The sequence below is a fragment of the Mandrillus leucophaeus genome, unplaced genomic scaffold (assembly GCF_000951045.1).
Source record: "Mandrillus leucophaeus isolate KB7577 unplaced genomic scaffold, Mleu.le_1.0 Scaffold499, whole genome shotgun sequence".
Taxonomy (NCBI): domain Eukaryota; kingdom Metazoa; phylum Chordata; class Mammalia; order Primates; family Cercopithecidae; genus Mandrillus; species Mandrillus leucophaeus.
This window is the reverse complement of record NW_012105353.1, coordinates 2,171,086-2,188,288: the sequence shown is the minus strand read 5'-3', so window position 1 is coordinate 2,188,288 and position 17,203 is coordinate 2,171,086. Positions and strand designations below refer to the sequence as shown.

The following is a 17,203-nucleotide window of genomic DNA, read 5'->3' as shown; positions in this document are numbered from 1 at the left end:
AAGGCAGTATTGCCAGGGTAACTGACCAGTAATGTGACTTTGAATGCATTCAGACTTTACAAATAGTTTTTTTGAAATAATAAAAAAAAAAGTACATGTAATAATTTAGTTACTAGAGAAACTGGAATGGTACTGGAAGGTTCTTTGTAGTCTTAAACCACTGCTTTATGTTCCTTTTCCAGAATCTGTTTTAAGTTTCTTTTTCTGTGTCAATTTATACATTCCTCTAAGGTAACTTCCATACCAAAATAAAACTAAAAGTTGGTTTTTAAAAAAAAGTTCTATTTAAAAAAAAAAGAAAAAAAAAAAAGGATTGCTATAGTAGGATTCCAGGGGAAACCAGATACTCTTTATTTTTTAAAAAATTTTTAGAGATGGGGTCTCATTATATTGCCTAGGCTGGAGTGTGGTGTTTATTCACAGGTATGATTATAGCACACTGCAGCCTCAAACTCCTGGGCTCAAGCAAATCTTTCACCTCAGCCTCCTGAGTCGCTAGGACTACCGGTGCACGCCACCATGCCTGGCTGCTTTTTATTTTTTCATTGTCATAAATAATCATGCAGTTTGTAGTTTTCACTACCAAATAAGAAAATTTTGACATCTCTTTTAGTTTATCTTTTTTATTTCTGTTCTACTCATGGTGGTTGTTCATTATTAATAATAATTTAATACAACAAATGGAGAAGTCACCTCTGTGTATCTGTTTCCTCACTGGGAGAGGCAGTTTTGTATGTCTGAGATCTCCCTGCTGGTAAATGGCTGAGCTGCTACTAGAACTCCAGTCTTCTGAGAGTCAGGCCTGAGATTCTTCCCCCGACCCTGTGGTTCTTAGGTAGAACATGACTGTCACACCTGCCACATTAGTGGCAGTACGTCATAATTGACAGTGAGTCTCAGGAGAGCAAGGAGAAAGTTCTCTAAGGGATAAGGGGCTAGTAACAGAGACCCAGGATTACAGAGGCTTAAACAAAATAGAAGTTTCTTTCGCCCTCACATATAAATACAAAGGTAGGGCAGTATAGGACTAGTGTGGCAGCTCTGCTCCACCACACTGAGGTGACCTTGTCCTCAAGGTCAGGATAGAGTTCCAGCTGTCACATCCCATTGGCCAGGACATCATTGCATGACCACATTAGCTGCAAGGCAGAAGAGAAACGTACTCTTTGTTCTGGGCAGCTAGGCCTCCACTTGAAAATTGTGTTCCTGCGGAGTAAGGGAAGACTGGATACTGGAAGACAATATCTCTGCCACTGAGGAATTTAGAATAGAATATGAAACAAGAGATACAATTTGTTTTCCGTATTACAAAGCCTTCCTATTCCACCTGTCCTTTTGGGACCGTCTATGAATTTGTTAATTGAAAAAGAGAATTCAAATGGAGAATCAAAAAACGATGCATACATACTTAAAATGTTTATTTTAATTGGAAACATAAATACTGTATGTATTCATTTAACACGCTATAAAGGTAGGGTCAAGTCCTTTTGCCTGTCACTCTTCTGAAGTTCTGATTGGTCTTTTTTACATACGTCATACTCATAATGCATCTTTAAGGTAAAGCAAATGCACAAAAACATCTGCAAAGCAATCTCAGTGCAGAATCCTTCAATGGACATGCTTATCCCCACTAGCACCCATTCCTTGCCAGTGTTTTGTAGTTGTCTCACGTTTGATTAGATGGCAATAAGTTTAGTGGCTTTTCCTTTATTATTAAGCCTTTCTAAAGTATTCAACTTTGTTTTCTTATAAACAGCAACTCTTTTTTTAAGAAACATTATTTCATTGGTTTATATGGTATTTAATTGTATTAAAATAACAAGTGTATCTGTTATAAATAGGCATGGGAGTAAATACAACTGATTCTTTATAGGTATACAACTTGACTGGTGGGAACAAAACTGTGAGGCCAAATTAGAGCAGTGATTTTCTAACTGGTCTTATGACCCCTTCACACTCTGAAAATTATTGGGAACCCGAAGAACTTTTTGTTTATGTGTATTTTATCTATTAGTGTTTCTCATATTAGTCATGACCAAGCAATATAAAAATATTAGTTCATTTTAAAATAACAATAAGCATATTGCATGTTAACATAGATAAGTTTGTATGTCAGTTATTCTTTCAAGTAAAAAATGGCGTTCCACATAAAAAGCAGCTCGTTCAGCTTGCATCTCAATCCTCCAAGTGCTTTCCCTCAGGACAAGCATTGGACAGATGGCGCATGTGCAGCAGAAGGGCTTTATGTGCAGTCTGCCATTTTATCATGCAGATTCCAAAAAAGACATGTAGTCAAGAATTGAAATTTAGTCAAAGTAATATTTTGTACTGCTTCATCAAGGATGCCCTTAACTAAAACTTCTGTTTTCTTTTTTAAACGCAAGGTTTAACTGGATTAAAGAATCCAATGCCTTTATTCATGCTGAGGTGCCAGCAGTTTACCCATTGTTGCTTTGTACCATTAGTGTAAATGCCAACACAGTGAAAAAGGCAAACATCACAATCTTATTATGAATATAGTTTTGACTTCATGGGCCCTCCACAAGGTCTGAGACCCCACAGATCCACATGTCACAGTTTGAGAACTGCTATCCTGGATGGTTGCCTACAAACAATAAGCTATGATTGTACCATGGGCCTTACTTGTACTTTACAGTGGGAAAGAGAATGGTTAATCTGGAAATTCAATAGAGACTGGCTAAGTGGAGTTTCTACATAATAAAAAATTTTGCATGAATTTTATTTATAATGGTGTCTGACTCCAAATTAAGGTTTTTGAATATTGAATTGTATGGGGTCTGTGACTCTTTATTTCAATAGTATTTTCTGGCCTGTTTGAATTTTTGTACTAAATGTATTGATCATTTTTAATTTTAGAGATCTTTTTTTTCTTCCAAGAATATTTCCCAGATCTTCCAGATGTATTTTAAAGGCTTGATTTTTATCACAAGGTTCTGTTGCAGAGATACAGCACACTGTGTTAAAAAGGACTCTTTCCCCCCTTTATACATTACAGTGTCATATATCTACTTTGTATTGTTTTTCTCTTCTAATTATTCTAAAATAATGCCTGAAAACCTTTAGGGAGAGTGAAAAGTATACAGGGTTATTATTTGGAGTAGCATTAGGGAATAGTAAAAATGGAATTCCTCATAAAAGAAAGCCACAATTTTAATGCTGATTCAGCATGAAAAAGTTGTAGATAGAAAGCAAAACAATAAAAAAAATGCTCTATATTGGATGAATTATTCTAGATGCTTTGTAAAATTGTTAATACATAATTTACAGGCCTACCTAATTTGGGAAATTAATGACTATTTAATTTTTAGAATATGCTGGAATTGCTGGAAGAAATGCCAAATGGAGTTCCACCTGAGAAAGTAAAAAGCTACATCTATCAGCTAATCAAGGCTATTCATTGGTGCCATAAGAATGATATTGTCCATCGAGGTGAGTATGAGATTTTTAAAATGGAAAATATTAAAACATCAAGTAAAGTTAAGAGTATTTCACATGTTAATGTCTTTAAGAATATTTTCATAAGCATTGGCATTGCCTTTTAAATTAAATATATTTTGAAAGTGCAAAACATGAGAAATCATTTGCTCTCCAAATCTCCTTTTCTGTCACCAAAAGGATGGATTACAAATTTATTTGGATATTGTAGTGAAATCTTTACGTTTGTATAACTATTATAGATCCACTCCAAACTGTAGAAATGCCTGGTGATATAAGAGAACTCAACAAATGTGAACTTTGAAACTTATTTGGGGATAGGAGAAGAGCAAAATGTTGATCTCTATAGCCTTGGTCCTGCAGGTAGACCAGGTAATGTGAAACAACTCTGAATCAGGCTTTATATAGGTGGTCCCTAAGTCACCGGCCCCTATTGGCACTCATGTCTCATTCCTTCTTACACCAACAATCTCCAGTATGTATCTTCACCTCCTAATTTTCCCTACCCCTTAGTGAAAAGTGCCCATTGTCTGCAGTTGCAGGCATGATCAACCTCGCATAAAGGTCATAATTATACTCCCATAAACTGTTTTGTCCTTTACTGCCATGAAGTGGGTGGTTTATAACAATGAAAGGGAAATTACTTGCTCAGCATCATATTTGACTCTACACCCATTATCTTCTCCTGATAATCTCTCTTGCATTGGAGAGTTTTACAGTAGTGGGATGCAAATTAATACAACAGTGACCCTAAATATTTATAAAAAATATTGCAGTATCTATGTTTTGTCTTTGGATTAGCAGATAAAAGAATGCTACATTTTAATTTACCTATACACAAATGCACAAGGATATCACTTTTAAAAATTCTCACTTGTAAGAATAGTTTAAAGGTCATATGAAGAATGCCAACGTCTGTTATTCCTAGAAACAGTTTATATTTCTCTTGCATTTGACTCTCATAGCAATTACCTTATCAAGATTGTTGGTAGCATGGGTAGATCTCTACGTCAACTGGACATCTAGTGTCTGGGGTAATGATTCTAGTAACAGTCTATACTGTAGTTTGGGGATATTAATAAGGAGCTGAGTTAGGTGCATTTCCATCATGATACTGTGATTTGGTTACGTGCATAGTGAATCAGTGGTTGCAAATTAATGGTAGAAACCATGATTTGAAATCTACAGATTTCACTACCTCTGCCCTTTCTCCATTTGCACCTTTACCATATGATAAAGATGATGGGTATTCTATTCTAAAAATACAATTGTGAGATGCCTCCCAAGGAGAGAATTCAACTGCATTTTCTGTGAATTTCTACTTAACTCCCACCACATCTTCATAACATCCATGGAAAAAATTAGAAGTCTTAATTTGACTCATCCAGTATGGCTTCAGCATTAGACATTGATAATTGTGAACCATACAGAAAAGCTAAAGAGATGTAAATATAGAAATTATGTAGAAGAATGTAACAGAAAGCATATCTTGTATTTTTTTTCCAGTAAATATAATGCTAGCTACTTATTCTCATGTATTTTTAAAGTATTTCGTGGGTGTAAGCATTTTATATTTCTATCTCCCAAAATTTGTATTATTAGTATTTTATGAGGTAATAATAGTTTTTTGAAATATGTTGGCCTAGATTTAATTATTCTTAAAATTCAGAGATCCAACTAATCCTTTTAATATTTAAAGAGGAAAAAATTGTTTTTGAAGTTGTGGTCTGCATGTTTCTGAAAAAGAAATTCATTGAAACTTTTATGTACCAGCATAAAATATGTTACGTTTCTTTTTGCTGCCACAGTTTTCTATTGAAATTACTCTAGATAACAGTGTCAATCAGGAGAACATAGAACATTTTTACTAATTTTTTTTTATCTTGACACTCCAGATATAAAACCAGAAAATCTCTTAATCAGCCACAATGATGTCCTAAAACTGTGTGACTTTGGTAAGTTAAAAAGAAATTAAGTCCTGGTACTTACAGAATTAATTTATTGTAACACATAGGTAGCTTTTAAAGGAATATTAAAAGTAATTGTTATGTTTTGACTTAAATTGGTAGAGGAACATTCTTTTGAGTCATATGTTGAAAAATTGATTGCTGGAAGAGTACTGCTCTCTTCAGAGTATTGTCTATTTTTAAAATTTTATCATGGTTTTTGTTTAATCAGAATTCAAAGCAAATACACCCATACACCCAATATCTACTGACTTCACAAAAATTTTTTTTTAATATTGATAGTTGTTCCAAGTTTAATCATAAACACTAAAATATTCTTCTATAAATACACATAAGTATTTTGTATATGCAATTGTTATATATCTGTAAAGTCAAAAGACATTTTTAGAACATTTTCATTTGTTCCCTCTAAATGTTCAATGAATGGGATTAGTAATGTATAATATTCCAGCTTTTGATTGAATGTATAGGGAAATTTTTTTAGTTGTACTCTCTCCTAGTAGAAAATTGTCTATGTCTCCCATGTAGATAACTCTGTATTAAGCTCTGTTAAACATTTAAATTAAAATAATTCAGAAAAAAAATTTAGATTGTATGTTAGGGTTGTTTAGGTCATGGGTCACTTTTTAAAATAATAATTTTGCCTGACCTGTGTGCTGAAAAATAAACACTTGATTTTTTAAATGTCTTTTTTCACATATTTAAATATAATCACAAATACAATGTAAACCTCCACATATAACTAAGAATCCCTCTCCTTATAAGGAAAAAGTAGATCAGATTAGTGCATAGGAGGTGAATTACACAAGCAAGAAATAGAGGCATTGTCAAAATTTGCTTCGTAGAATGACCCATTTTGTCCAGTGTAGCAATTGGAAGCATGTGTAGCTGTTGTCACTCAGTATTTTCAAAGATTTTGAATATTATCAACCTGTTTGCCTGAGAAAAAATATTTTACAGGACTTAATTTTCGTCATACTTTATGATAAGGAATAGTATGTAAAAGAGTCTTTCTATGTCCTAAATTTATAAAGAATGTGCTTAGGAAAAAGGAAATATTGAATACTGGATCTGAAAGATTTTAATTGTGGCATTTTTAGCATTTTCTTAGCTTTACGATTTTCAGGAACAGCATCTGTTTCTGATTTCCTGTCCATAATTGTGATTACCACCCAAAGCAGAGACTTAAGTTACTGAAAATATAAAGCAAGTTATAAATATAAAAGAATGCCTATAGAATGGTTAATAGTAGGAAAAGATTACTCCTGGTCTGGCATTATTTCTCAGAGAAAAGACTGTTGTAAATGGTCAGGAAGTTACTCCTGGCAGCACCACATGCGGTATTCTGTGTCCTGTGTATCCCTAGCAAGGACTTCCTAATTGCTTCCGCTCCCAGAGTACGCACTCCTTGGTCTGACTTGAAGAACCCCATTCAAAAATACAAATATTTCTTCAAAGCGTGTCTTATGAAGAAACATTGATTATCTGAAGTTAGGGGTTTTGTTTTATGCTGGGATTGTTTTTATTTTTTACCATTTCATTTTAAGAAACACTATTTTCCATGTCTCAAAACTGACGTACACCTTAATTTTTACCCTTAATTTAAATGTTCTGATTCTCTATAACTATTCACAGTGAACCTATATTGTGTTTGGTGAGTTAGATGGATGATTAACTTATCCTCCTGCCTTATTTTGTGGCTATGCAGTAGCCCTAAAACCTTTTCAAAGGGTGGGGGTAAAAGTAGTGGTAGAATCTGTAATTGGTAACTAAGAGACCCCTAATATGCTCAGTCATTAGGAGATGATAGTAATTTTGGCCTGCTTTGTTTCCATCACTGTTTATGTAAGGGCTAGAACTGCTCAGCAACAATACATATGCAAATACTATGTAAGTGCCACATAGCAAAATTAATGACCGTCTACAGTATGTTAGTTTGACTTTGATATTGATTTCTAGCTTTTGTGGGGACTTTATTTCATTTTTTTCCTAAGGTTTGCATTTATTGGGAGAACTGATTTAAAAGTATGCTCTGAATAATTATAAAAGCATGGGATGACTTCGAAAACACGGTTTTCTTTAGCATAGTGAAGAGACTGGGTTTGTAGTGAATACATTGTATGTCTTTCAATTGACATGGAACACTCTACTAACTTTTTAAGATAGCAAGGATATTATTAATAAATAGCCCATGTAAGAACAGTCATTACATTCTTTTGATGTTGTTTAAAGTATTACTAGCGCTGAAATATTTTGCCAACATGAATTACTGTTTCTTTTTCAAAGTTACAACTTTGGACTTTACTATCTTTCAGGTTTTGCTCGTAATCTGTCAGAAGGCAATAATGCTAATTACACAGAGTACGTTGCCACCAGATGGTATCGGTCCCCAGAGCTCTTACTTGGGTGAGTTACCATCCCAAAATAGAATGACATTTCCACATCTGCTGATTCTATTGTCATTTGCTTTGAGTTCATCTATGGAAAATAAGAACTTCACTTAATTAAATGTGTCAGTTACATACTGCGGTATAACAAACTACCTAAAACTTAATGGTATGAAACAAAGCACTTTGTTTGCTCACAGTTCTGGGCATAGGGGAATCAGCAGTTCGAGTTCAGCTGGGTGGTTCTTCTGCTCGTCTGTCTTGGAGTCACTCATGAAGTTTTAGTCAGCTGGTAGGTCATCTGGGAGCTGGTTAGTTTAGGGATCTCAGCTGGGTCAGACCATCTCTGATCCCTGGAAACTTATCCTCCAGTAGGCTATTCCAAGTTTCTAAGTGTGATAGTTGGAGAATTCTCTGCTGTAAGAGGTAAGGTAAGCCCCAAAGCAACAGTAGCTTTCAAGCCTTTTTTTGTATGGCTTTTGCCTCATTGACCAGAGCATGTTACATGACCAACCCCTGATCCATGGTATGGAGAAATAAATTCCACCTCTTGATGGGACAAGTGGCAGAGCCATATTATAAAATGGCATATGTATGGAAATGGAAGAAATTAATTGTAGCCATCTTTGCTGATAAACTTCCACATTAAGAATGTGAATATCCACACAGTTTGACATTCTGGCTTATCTATTTGTTCATTTATTAATTCATCAAATACTTATCAAGTATCTCTTACATGCAACCACTTTGCCAGGCACATGGAGGAAATATTGAACTAGACTGAGCACAGTGGCTCACGCCTATAATCCCAGCACTTTGGGAGGCCAAAGCCAGCAGATGGCTTGAGCTCAGGAGTTCAAGACCAGCCCGGGCAACATGGTGAAACCCCATCTCTACAAAAAAAAATACAAAAATTAGCCAGGCATGGTGATTCCTGACTGTAGTCCCATCTACTCAAGAGGCTAAGGCAGGAGAATCACTTAAGTCCAGGAGGCGGTGGTCGCAGTGAGCTGATATCCCACCGCTGCACTCCAACCTGGGCATCAGAACAAGACTCCATCACACACACACACACACACACACACACACACACACACACACCCAAAAAACAAAAAAATGAACCAATTGCCATTTTTGTTCTGAACAGTGTAAATCCCGTTTGATGATAAATGGCTATTCAAACTAGCAGTGCATTGATGATTTTCTCACTAACATCTTCTACATTCATCCACTTTGTGCCCACCCTTTAACTTTCAGTGCTCTTTAATTCATCTGTTAGTACCAGAAAAAGGTCTTCTGATAAGGTTCTTTTCTTTTTAGTACATTTTAACTTTAAAGCCTAAGAAGGAGCCTGTAGTTCTCATTAATAATTCCCTACCTACCCTAGTTGTAGGATTATTTTCCCTAGATTGTATTTCCTTCTTTGGGACCACCCAAAAACATAATTTATACTCCACAAATAAAATTAGATATAGTGATAATGATGACAAGTGCACAAATTATAGGTCTCATTTCTTTAGCGTGCCATACGTGTATCTGGGGGACATGAAGAATTTAATTTTTAAAAATGTTTTTTATATAATAGCAATATAAGTTTCTGGATTTTTTTTTTCTGAAGAGCATGATGACTACATGTTTAAGTTACTCAGGGTTTATTTTGATATTAACTACTTATTTTCCAGTGTCTACCAACCGTCTAGTAGTAATTCTTGATTCATTGCTGACCTAAAGCCTGTAAGAATCATTGACATTAGTTTTTGAAAGCTTTACTATTTTTTTTTTTTAATCAAAAGCTTGCTTTATCCTGAAAAACGAAGATGCTTAGTCACTTTATTATCTCTTCCATTGTGTGGGCAGAGTTTAGAGTTTTTAATGCTAATTTTTAATCTTAGAATCAGGATTGATTTTGTGATTGTCCATATTTCTTCCGTGTACCTTTTGGACTCATTGGGATGCATAGTCCATTTTCTTTTGGGAGAAGTGAATTTACTGGACACTTTACCGATGGAGAAACGAGTATGAAGTAGATCATTCTTAGAACCGCATCTGAGGACTCAAGCGTAGGAGAAGGGCTTGTTATAATATGGTGTTGTCTGTAACATGGCCCCAAAAAGTTTATTTTGAGGAAGCCTTATTGTGAATCTTCAGAGAGTATTTGCTGCTTAATAATACCTATAGAAAAACTGGAGTTATGTTTAGAGATGTGCAGTAGCTGCTAAAAGTATGGGGACAATGTAACTAAATTAGTGCTAAAATAAATATTGCTAATTAAGTGATTGTCAAGTACTAGTTGAAGAACCATATTTGTAAAAATCCCTTTGAAATCAGATACTTGGTTATACATTAAGAATTTAAATTTTATACATTCTCAAGGCTTTGTCCTTGACATTCAGTATCATTCCAGCTGCATAAATTATTCAAATCAAATGACAGAAGAAAAATAGCTTGTAGTGAGTATGTGGAAATTTTCCATAAGTTTCTCCATCTAGCACTATGGAACAAAGTTTCTCTCTCTCAAACAGATAACGAAAGAAAGATCAGTATCTTGCCCTGCCCAACAAACTTACCAAAAAGATCTAAATGAAGTTTCCTTGTGTGGTTCTTAGGTTGATATGGGAAGGAAATGAGATACATGAAATACTGACTTATTATTGCAATGATTTGTTATCCTAGAAATTTGTTCTGTATAATGTTAACAGTCCTTTGATTTAAAAGTTTTGTTTCACTACTGTATCATTTTAGCATTCCAAAATTCCATTCCATATTCTTTTTCAGATATTTTCTTTTGGCTTTCCCTTCTTAAAGCTTGGACTATTTATGTTGGAAATGTGTGTGAGCGTGCACGTGCTTGTATGTGTGTGTGGTTTCTTAATTTGCTATAAATTTAACACTCTAGATAGTGAGAGATAGATATAAAGTTGTTTTGAGGATACCTGGATTTTCATCTACAACCTCCATTTATTAATAACGGCAACACTCCTAAAGCCCTCTGGTAAACTCACACCCTAGAAGAAAGCTATAAACCCCTAAGTAAACTGGAAAATGTTTTGAGGGAAATAGCTACCATAAAGCTCTGTATACATAGGCTACATATATTATATTCAAATAAATAATACAGTAGACCTTAGCACAATCTTAGTCATCAGAAACTGTGATGCTGAGTAATGGAAGGTTAAATAATATTCGGTGTTAAGGAAACACATAAGTCAGTACATGGTAAATTTTAATAGACTGAACTGATAAAATGGATAAGATATATCTTTTTGACATTTAGAGAGCTAAAGGATAATTATTTGTCTTAGAAAATACAATTATTTGGAAGCATTTCATTCCCCAAATGAGGTGTTACTTGCCAGATATGTATACTGTATTAGGGTTTATTAAGCCGTTCACATTTAAGATATAATATCTATTTATGTGAATAAATTTCAAATTAGTGTATACTAACTAAATTGTTATTAAGTTGGTGGCTTTATTAGCATACGTTTATTCACTTGTGTTCTGATGATTTACTTTTCAGTCTTCTTTTCACATGGAACTTTCTAATTTCATAAATACACAAGTGTGCTGCACATTATAAATTTGTTCACAATAATTTGGAAATTATCAAAATATTGTATTTTTTCAGTTGCCAAAATAATCTCTTCCTTTATTTTTCAGCGCTCCCTATGGAAAGTCCGTAGACATGTGGTCGGTGGGCTGTATTCTTGGAGAGCTTAGTGATGGACAACCTTTATTTCCTGGAGAAAGTGAAATTGACCAACTTTTTACTATTCAGAAGGTGCTAGGACCACTTCCATCTGAGCAGATGAAGCTTTTCTACAGTAATCCTCGCTTCCATGGGCTCCGGGTAAGAGGTTTTGCCGAAACCCAAAATGGAATCAATACTGCAGTATTTGAGTCATTGTTCATTGCACAATGGAATGCTAAACTATCCTTTGAATACTATTTCCTTTCCCACTACAGTGTTGATAATCCCTATTATAATATTTTATTTCTGAATTTTTTAATAGTACTTGTGAATTTAAAAAGTGGTAGAATTCAAATTCTAATCATTTTTCTAATTTTTAAGTTCCAGTTTTTCAAAATCTTTTTTAGTGTATACATTCTTACACTCTAAACTTTGGTTATCTTACACTGTTTCTTTATCCAAACTATTAAGCAACCCTGAATATACCAAATGTATGAATGCTGAGCAAACATATTTGTAGTGATTTGAGGAGAGCCCTGAAAACTTGGATTCCCCAGATTTGAAGGTTCATGTTTTGGTAGATGTTTCTGGTCCACTGACAGTGAAACATCAAATCTTCTTTTCAAACTGGTATATTTTCTTGGGGCCATACATGGTGGCTCACTCCTGTAATCCCAGCACTTTGGGAGGCCAAGTTGGGCAGATCACTTGAGGCCAGGAGTTCGATACCAGCCTGGCCAACTTTGTGAAACCCCATCTCTACAAAAAATACAAAAATTAGCTGGGCATGGTGGCACACACCTGCAGTCCCAGCTACTCGGGAGGCAGAGGCAGGAGAATTGCTTGAACCCAAGAGGCAGAAGTTGCAGTGAGCTGAGATCGTGCCACTGCACTCCAGCCTGGGTGACAGAATGAGAGTCTGTCTCAAAAAAAAAAAACTAGTGTATCGTCTTGGGCAGCCTTTCCTAGACTTGACAACTTTGTACAAAACTTTTCGGAGAATATGCTAAATAATGTCTTAGAAAGTGTAAACTTTCCCCAAATGAGGAAGAGTCACCTTATTGGAGTGCCCAGTGAGTTATAGGCTACTTCTGTCTTCCATCTATCCCAAAAACAACTTTTTAAGTTTTCAGCCACTTTATTATTGTTGTTGTTATTATTATTATTATTATACATTAAGTTCTAGGGTACATGTGCACAGTGTGCAGGTTTGTTACATTTGTGTACATGTGCCATGTTGGTGTGCTGCACCCATTAACTCATCATTTACATTAGGTATATCGCCTAATGCTATCCTTCCCCCCTCCCCCCACCCCACGACAGGCCCCGATGTGTGATGTTCCCCATCCTGTGTCCAAGTGTTCTCATTGTTCAATTCCCATCTATGAGTGAGAACATGAGGTGTTTGGTTTTCTGTCCTTGGGATAGTTTGCTCAGAATGATGGTTTCTAGCTGCATCCATGTCCCTACAAAGGACATGGACTCATCCTTTTTTATGGCTACATAGCATTCCATTGCGTATACGTGCCACATTTTCTTAATCCAGTCTATCATTGATGGACATTTGTGTTGGTTCCAAGTCTTTGCTATTGTGAATAGTGCTGCAGTAAACATACATGTGCATGTGTCTTTATAGCAGCATGATTTACAATTCTTTGGGTATGTACCCAGTAATGGGATAGCTGGGCCAAATGGTATTTCTAGTTCTAGATCCTTGAGGAATCACCACACTGTTTTCCACAGTGGTTGAACTAGTTTACATCAATAGTGTAAAAGTGTTCCTATTTCTCCACATCCTCTCCAGCACCTGTTGTTTCCTGACCTTTTAATGATCGCCATTCTCACTGGTGTGAGATGATATCTCATTGTGGTTTTGACTTGCATTTCTCTGATGGCCAGTGATGATGAGCATTTTTTCATGTGTCTGTTGGATGCATAAATGTCTTCTTTTGAGAAGTGTCTGTTCATATCCTTTGCCCACTTTTTGATGGGGTTGTTTTTTTCTTGTAAATTTGTTTAAGTTCTTTGTAGATTCTGGATATTAGCCCTTTGTCAGATGGGTAGATTGTAAAAATTGTCTCCCATTCTGTAGGTTGCCTGTTCACTCTGATGGTAGTTTCTTTTGCTGTGCAGAAGCTCTTTAGTTTAATTAGATCCCATTTGTCAATTTTGGCTTTTGTTGCCGTTGCTTTTGGTGTTTTAGTCATGAAGTCCTTGCTCATGCCTATGTCCGGAATGGTATTGCCTAGGTTTTCTTCTAGGGTTTTTATGGTTTTAGTCTAACATTTAAATCTTTAATCCATCTTCAGCCACTTTTTTGGGCCAACATGGCAATTGCTGGTCATTTTGGGAACTATAAAATAATCTCCCCACCATTTCCTTCCTTTCTCTGAAATGCATAATTCTCAAACCATATTACCTTGCCATTTACAAAGCACTTTGTTTTTTTCTTTTGATTTTCTGGCCCTCAGTTAATTTCCCTTTAGAGACCACCGCTGCTCAAACCTGAGTGCCTAACCGTCCAGATCCTTCTAGGCTCAGTGAATGTGGTTGAAATGAATGGACAGAGGCATACCAGTGTCTCTTTTATCTCCTGCTTTCTCTGTCTTTCACATCTGTCTGAGTTACCTCAGGCAAGTTTGTCATTTCTCCTTTTATTTTTGCTTTTGTAAGCCAAAAATTTGCCATATATGACCAGTAATTGGGGCGCCAAGAGCATATGTAGTTCAGCAGCTTAGCTCAACATTTTTGAACATTTGTCATACTAGGTGTTGGAAATATGACAATAAATAGGACTTGTCCTCAGTCTAGAAGAAAGAAAAATCTATTATATTCAGAAATAAAGTTAGTCATAATTAATGAATTGCATTTTCACTGAGAATCCATCTAAACTCCTTGTCGTAGCCTATGAGACCTTGCCTGACCTCATCTCATACCTATCTCCTTTCCCCCCATTCTCCAGATTCTCAGCACACTTACCTTTTTTGTTCTTTGGCTTCTGTAAACATTCCAGGGTTTTTCCAGTTTCACCAACTTGGGACCCATGGCTGCTTCTCCTGGCAAGGTGCTTCCCTCGTGTGGTCCCTTTTCATTCTATCAGTCTCAAAGAGTGCCCCTTTCTCTGGCCACCCAACATACCACCCTTACCTCCATCCTAGTCTCTCTCTCCCACAGCATCCTTTCTCTATCATAGAACTTACCACAGTATGGAATTATTTTGTCTGTTTCTTTACTTGTTATTAACCATCTAGTCCTCCCACACTAGAATATAGGTTTCTGAAGGGCAGAAATCAACGGTTTTATCACATCACAGATGTGTTTCCAGCATTTAACACAGAAACTACCATATCCAGTAAGTACTCACTACATATCTGAGAAGTGATTAACCAGTCTGTGGCATCAGCATTCAAGCTTAACTGTATTTCTTTTCTCTCCATCTCTCATGCTGCTTTTACCCTTTTACCTTTACCTAACCTTTGACCATCACCCCCAAATAGATCCCCCGATCTTTCTCTTTTCATTTTAGCCTTCTCACATTTCTCAAACCACACAATTCTCTTTTTTGTTGAGAAACCTCTACAAGGTTACTGATAAAGTTTAAACTCTTTAGGGTAGCTTACAAACCCCTTCTTAGTCCTCCAGCCTCATTTCTGCCTCCCGCCTGGCCCAGTGTGTGCTCTTTGGCCACATTGAACCTCTCACCATTTCCTCGACATATTGCTTTTATACTCTGCATTTCCATCTCTATAATGCTCCCAACACTCACCCCTCTTTCTTCTCCTCCTTATTCCTCTTCTAGACTCAGGCCAAATGTCCTCCCTCCATGAAGACCTTCTAGACTATTCGAGGGGAAACTGGTGACCCTATAACACTCTGGTCATACCTCTTTTGTAGCACCCATTGCATTCTCCTTTAAGTAGCTGTTTGCAAATATGTATCCTCACTGGACTAATGAATTCCCTGAGGAAATGAACTGTTAATGTTCACCATTGTATTTGCAGCACACCTAGAAAATAGTGCCTGCGAGGCTGAATAGTGTTGAATGATTAAATATTTGAGCTCAGGATTTTAACATTAACTGCTGGAACATTAAGCCTGGTTTGCTGGCTGACTTGTTCTTGGCCTGGTTAATGAGGCTCTATGCTGGATTCTCTGAAGAGAGTATAAACAGATCTGACATGCTGCTTGGCCTTGATAACTTATAAACTAGCTGAAGAATTAAGACTTCCATCCATGAAATAATTAGAAAACAATACAATTTATAAGAAAGTGTGGTATATAATAAAGTACTGCATTGTTTACCTCATTGTATGGTTTTCTAATGTATCTCCGTATGGTTTAGACCATGAGAGTGTCACATATTCTGGAAAGTTAGAAATCATCATTGGGGATTCATTAGAGAAGGCTTTATGAAGCATTTGACATTTGAAATGGATATTGAAGAACGAGGAGCATTTCGATTAGATAGGCCACACAAAGAATATCTCTTTCTCATTTGTCTGTGGTCCTGTTTGTTCATAGTCTTCTTCCCTAAACAATATTGTCTATAAAATTCCAGACAGCACATGATAATGCTGCTTACAAATATCCTTCAGGAAAATTGCTGCCTCCATCACACTTTGACTTTTATAAACCTTAATACTTTCACATTTTAGTCTGAAAGTGTTTGTGGTGTTTTAACTAAATTAGTTTAATCTCTTTGGAGGCTTGACAATATCTTTTGAGGGAGAAATTTTCTTTCATGATGTTATTTGAAAATGTCTATAACAGATAGCTAAGCACATGGGACATGTAAACTGCATCTGCTGTGCACCATGGACTGACCAGTAACCCGTCCATTGTGATGTGCATTTGGATTTAGTTGTATAGAGACAGGAAAATCTACAAGATGTTGCTTATAGTGGTTTGCATTATTGGGATAAAGTAACAATTGATGCCCCCATAGTATAGGGCCTAGACTCTGGAGTTAGACTGTTGGGGTTCAAGGCCTGGCTCCATATTTACTATTTTGAATGATGCCAGGAAGTTATTTCACCATCCTGTGCCTCTGTTTCTTGTCATGTAAAATGATGATAACCAAAAGACTGCCTGATTGGATTGGTGTAAAGATGAAATATTATTTGTAAAATGTCTAGACCAGAACCTCACACGTAGTACTCAGCAAAGAAGCATTCTCATTAGATTGGATTGGATTGGATTGGCCAAGTGATTCAGAAAGAAAAAGACTGATTGAGATATATTTTAAACTTCTATGCATGAGTTTTGGCTATTTGTTGAATTATTTCATATTAGAATGGTAGGTCTCATTCAAATGCATGTAAATTCTTTGAAGTTAGGGGTTTGCTTGGTCATTTTTTATTGTAATATTTCTAATACCTTTTGACTTTCAGCATTAATTTTCTTATCAATGAAATTTCACTCCTAGAAAAAAGAAGGCGGTATCTGGTAGCATAAGATAGACCTCATACACAAAATATTAACATGTACTAGTATAGGGTCTTCTATCACAGCATGGTAGTGTCTTTCTCTTTGGGCTGATATTTAATGCTCTAGTAACATCAAAGGGAACCTCTGTACTTCCCTTAGGAGACGCACCTAGGTTTAGAAAGAGTGTGGGTTTGGATCACAAGACTGGGTGCAAATACTAATTCTACTGCTGTTTAATTATGTAACTTGCCTTGAACCAGTTATTTGAACTTTCT

The 17,203-nt window shown here is 35.9% G+C and overlaps 1 protein-coding gene across 2 annotated transcripts in view; it reads left to right on the top strand.

The window, feature by feature from the left end:
- Positions 1 to 17,203, top strand: part of CDKL5 (cyclin-dependent kinase-like 5) — a 237,155-nt gene that overhangs the window by 160,047 nt on the left and 59,905 nt on the right. For both annotated transcript variants that reach the window (XM_011995813.1, XM_011995815.1), the window contains 4 exons: positions 3,330 to 3,450; positions 5,352 to 5,411; positions 7,739 to 7,829; positions 11,471 to 11,660. In XM_011995813.1, the coding sequence (XP_011851203.1) occupies positions 3,330 to 3,450; positions 5,352 to 5,411; positions 7,739 to 7,829; positions 11,471 to 11,660 (462 nt within the window). The remainder of the gene's footprint in view (positions 1 to 3,329; positions 3,451 to 5,351; positions 5,412 to 7,738; positions 7,830 to 11,470; positions 11,661 to 17,203) is intronic.